The sequence below is a fragment of the Cucumis melo genome, chromosome 11 (assembly GCF_025177605.1).
Source record: "Cucumis melo cultivar AY chromosome 11, USDA_Cmelo_AY_1.0, whole genome shotgun sequence".
In the NCBI taxonomy this organism is placed as follows: domain Eukaryota; kingdom Viridiplantae; phylum Streptophyta; class Magnoliopsida; order Cucurbitales; family Cucurbitaceae; genus Cucumis; species Cucumis melo.
This window is the reverse complement of record NC_066867.1, coordinates 25,308,763-25,311,907: the sequence shown is the minus strand read 5'-3', so window position 1 is coordinate 25,311,907 and position 3,145 is coordinate 25,308,763. Positions and strand designations below refer to the sequence as shown.

Sequence of the window (3,145 nt, the reverse complement as noted above, 5' to 3'; positions counted from 1 at the left end):
AAATCAACCTTCCAAATTATTCAATCTTCCATTTCGCTTGAGGGCTTATTAATTATATGAGGTTCATGGCTATGGCTTCTTCTTTTGCTCTCTTCTTCCTCCTTCATCTCCATTTCATTGTGTCGTTACCTGCCACACAACCAGTACTTACCGTTGCCTCAACAAGTCGTGCACCACCTTCGTCTGCGGCCTCTCTATTGTCGCATAACTTTTACCATCGAACATGCCCGGATGCCGAGGGCATCATTCATCGAAAAGTGCTAGCTTGGATCAATAAGGATTTCACATTGGCTCCGGCTCTCATTCGCTTGCATTTCCACGATTGTGCGGTTAGGGTAAGCATAATCATCCCATCTCGTGAGTTTTTTATATGTCATTTTATGTTACAGATAAATTAGTTTGAGAACATCTAATTATTTGATTAAAATAGAGCCATCATATTTAATCTTATCTTTATAGTTTCAAGAAAATTAGTTAAAGTTCAGCCTAATTAAATTGTAATTTAGTTCCCGTGAGATTTAACTTAATGTCTCAATCGTCCCTTTTGTCTCTAAAATCAACCAATTTTCTCTTATATTTTAGACATATATGTAAAACATCTCAACTTCAATATCTCAAAGGTAATTGATATATATTTACTTTTCTTTTTCTAGAGATTGAAGGTTTAAAAATCACATTAAAACTAAACAAAATTGAAACTAACTTTAAATGATAGAGAATCAATAAAATTCATCCTCTAAGTCAAATTTAGTATAAAAAGTGTTAGTTGTTGACGATTGAATTTTTTTACAGTTTAGTGTATATTATTGTTTAAAAAGTTGTAATTTTGTCACTTATATATTAATATATATTTTTTAAAATTATAGTTTCATAAAATATAATTAAAACCATCATTTAATATTAGTAGCACTTTTAGGGTTTAGGGTATATATCAACATTTTACATAGTTGCAACTATATAGTTATTAGTGATGAAGTGATGTATAAACTCTTATTAGATGACTTGATAATGATTTAGTGTATCTATAGTCCAAGAATTTGATCTAAATTTTAGATATTCGATAAGATCAAGAGGTCTACAAACAAAAACAAAAACAAAAATCTTTAAATAAGTTAAAATAAAAAGTGAAAATATTGAGGATAAAAATATGAAAACCTAACGTTATGCAAAGATATTTCTTAAAATTTGAATATGAATTATGTAATATAACGATGATAGGGATGCGATGGATCGATTCTACTAAACTATCGAAGAAGTGAAAGAAGCGCCTTCGCCAGCAAAACCCTAAGGGGATTTTCAGTGATTGACGATATCAAGGCTGAGCTCGAGCGAAAATGCCCTAAAACCGTCTCCTGCTCCGATATTCTCACCGCCGCCGCCCGAGACGCCACCATTCTTGCCGGAGGCCCTTTCTGGGAGGTTCCATTCGGCCGTAAAGACGGCAAAATCTCCATTGCCGCCGAAGCAGAGAAAGTCCCTCAAGGCCATGAAAACGTCACCACTATGATCAATTACTTCCAGAATCTAGGGCTCGACGTCCTTGATTTAGTCGCCCTCTCCGGCGCCCACACCATCGGCCGAGCCGCCTGCCATACCTTCCAAGATAGGCTCTACAATTTCAATCGGACAAGAAAACCGGACCCGATTCTAAAACCTCCATTTCTGAATTTACTTCGAAAGCAGTGCAAGAAAGGTATGGATTTGGTTCATCTTGATGCGACGACTCCGAAAATGTTTGATACTGCTTATTTTACAAATCTTGAGAAGAAATTAGGGCTTCTGATGACGGATCAAGCTCTGATTTCGGATGAGAGAACTTCTTCGTTTGTGAATTTGATGGCGAATCAGCCGTTCCTTTTTGATAGCCAATTTTCGGCTTCAATGGTGAAATTGGGGAATGTGGGAGTGCTTACAAGGAAAAATGAAGGGGAAATTCGAGTTAATTGCAATTTCGTTAATCCTAGAAGAAGGAAGTAAGGATTTCCTTTTACATCTCTCTCCACACACATATAATACGCATATAATGTATGTTGTTATTGTTATTTTATGTATGAAATTTTTAGAGTGTTTTGAGGGGAGGGACTCATTATTGGTTTTATAGTTTATATTATATTTGATGATATGAAATATGAGAGAGTGTGAGAGGTTTTATTAAATGAGATGATGGTTTAATACTGTGCTTTATATTAAATGGAAATATCATGTTATTGGTTTTAGTACAAGAAGCTAGCTCATTATATATATACGAAAATTACATCACATGAGAAAAAAAAAATTAGAAAAACATAGTATTTTTTTTTTATATTGCGAATATGACAAATATGACAAAATCAATAATATCGGAGAATTATCCATTTTTAAATTTACTACTTCTGCAGTTTAAAAAATGTAGTGACATGAACTTTATTATCATATTTCTTTTTTACTATTTTCACAACCTAACTCTTATATATACAATCATTTCACATCCGAATTACTAATTTGCATAAAAGATTTGGCTTTTAATCTTTTAACTTAATTATAAGAGTGGGATTTGTGGAGACTTGAGAGTTCAACAACTCACCAAGCAAGCCTACTCACAATACACTAACTTTGGAGAAACCCACTCACTTTGCAAAAGTCAACATTTTGATTTTTGAATTTGATTTTCAATTTACCGAATTGATTTTTTCTATTTTCATTTAATTAAATAAATCTCACAATTAATATAATTAATTTGAAATATATTTTTAGTTAAATAATAAAATTATTGTTATTAACTAATTATATAGTAAAATTCATTAATATTAATTTATTATTTTAATCATAAGTCCCAATTAATCTAATTGACTTAATTTAAATCCCTATTTGAATTTTCAATACTTAAATCCCATTTAATAACACATTTCCCTTAATTTGTAATCGTTAATTATATTGAATATTATTAACGATTAACTTCTAAATCATTCGCATAATTCAAATTTCTCAATCACATTGTTATAAGTTTAATTTTATAATAAGCTAGGAGAGGGACTTAAATGGACCTAAAGATCATGAACCTAAATGATTCGAGATTAACTCACTAAAGTCTTTAACCTAGCTAACCAACATTTTCGTTAACAAACGAAATTGTTCACAATAGCCAAGTATATTTATGTTCACTTCA

At 31.7% G+C, this 3,145-nt stretch overlaps 1 protein-coding gene across 1 annotated transcript; it reads left to right on the top strand.

Moving 5' to 3' along the window:
* On the top strand, positions 1 to 2,213 carry LOC103496270 (peroxidase 7-like). The gene is made up of 2 exons (XM_008458053.3): positions 1 to 335; positions 1,219 to 2,213. The coding sequence occupies exons 1-2, from the start codon at positions 57 to 59 to the stop codon at positions 1,975 to 1,977; spliced, it is 1,038 nt and encodes a 345-aa protein (XP_008456275.1). The 5' UTR covers positions 1 to 56; the 3' UTR covers positions 1,978 to 2,213.
* The last annotated feature ends 932 nt before the right edge of the window (positions 2,214 to 3,145 follow it).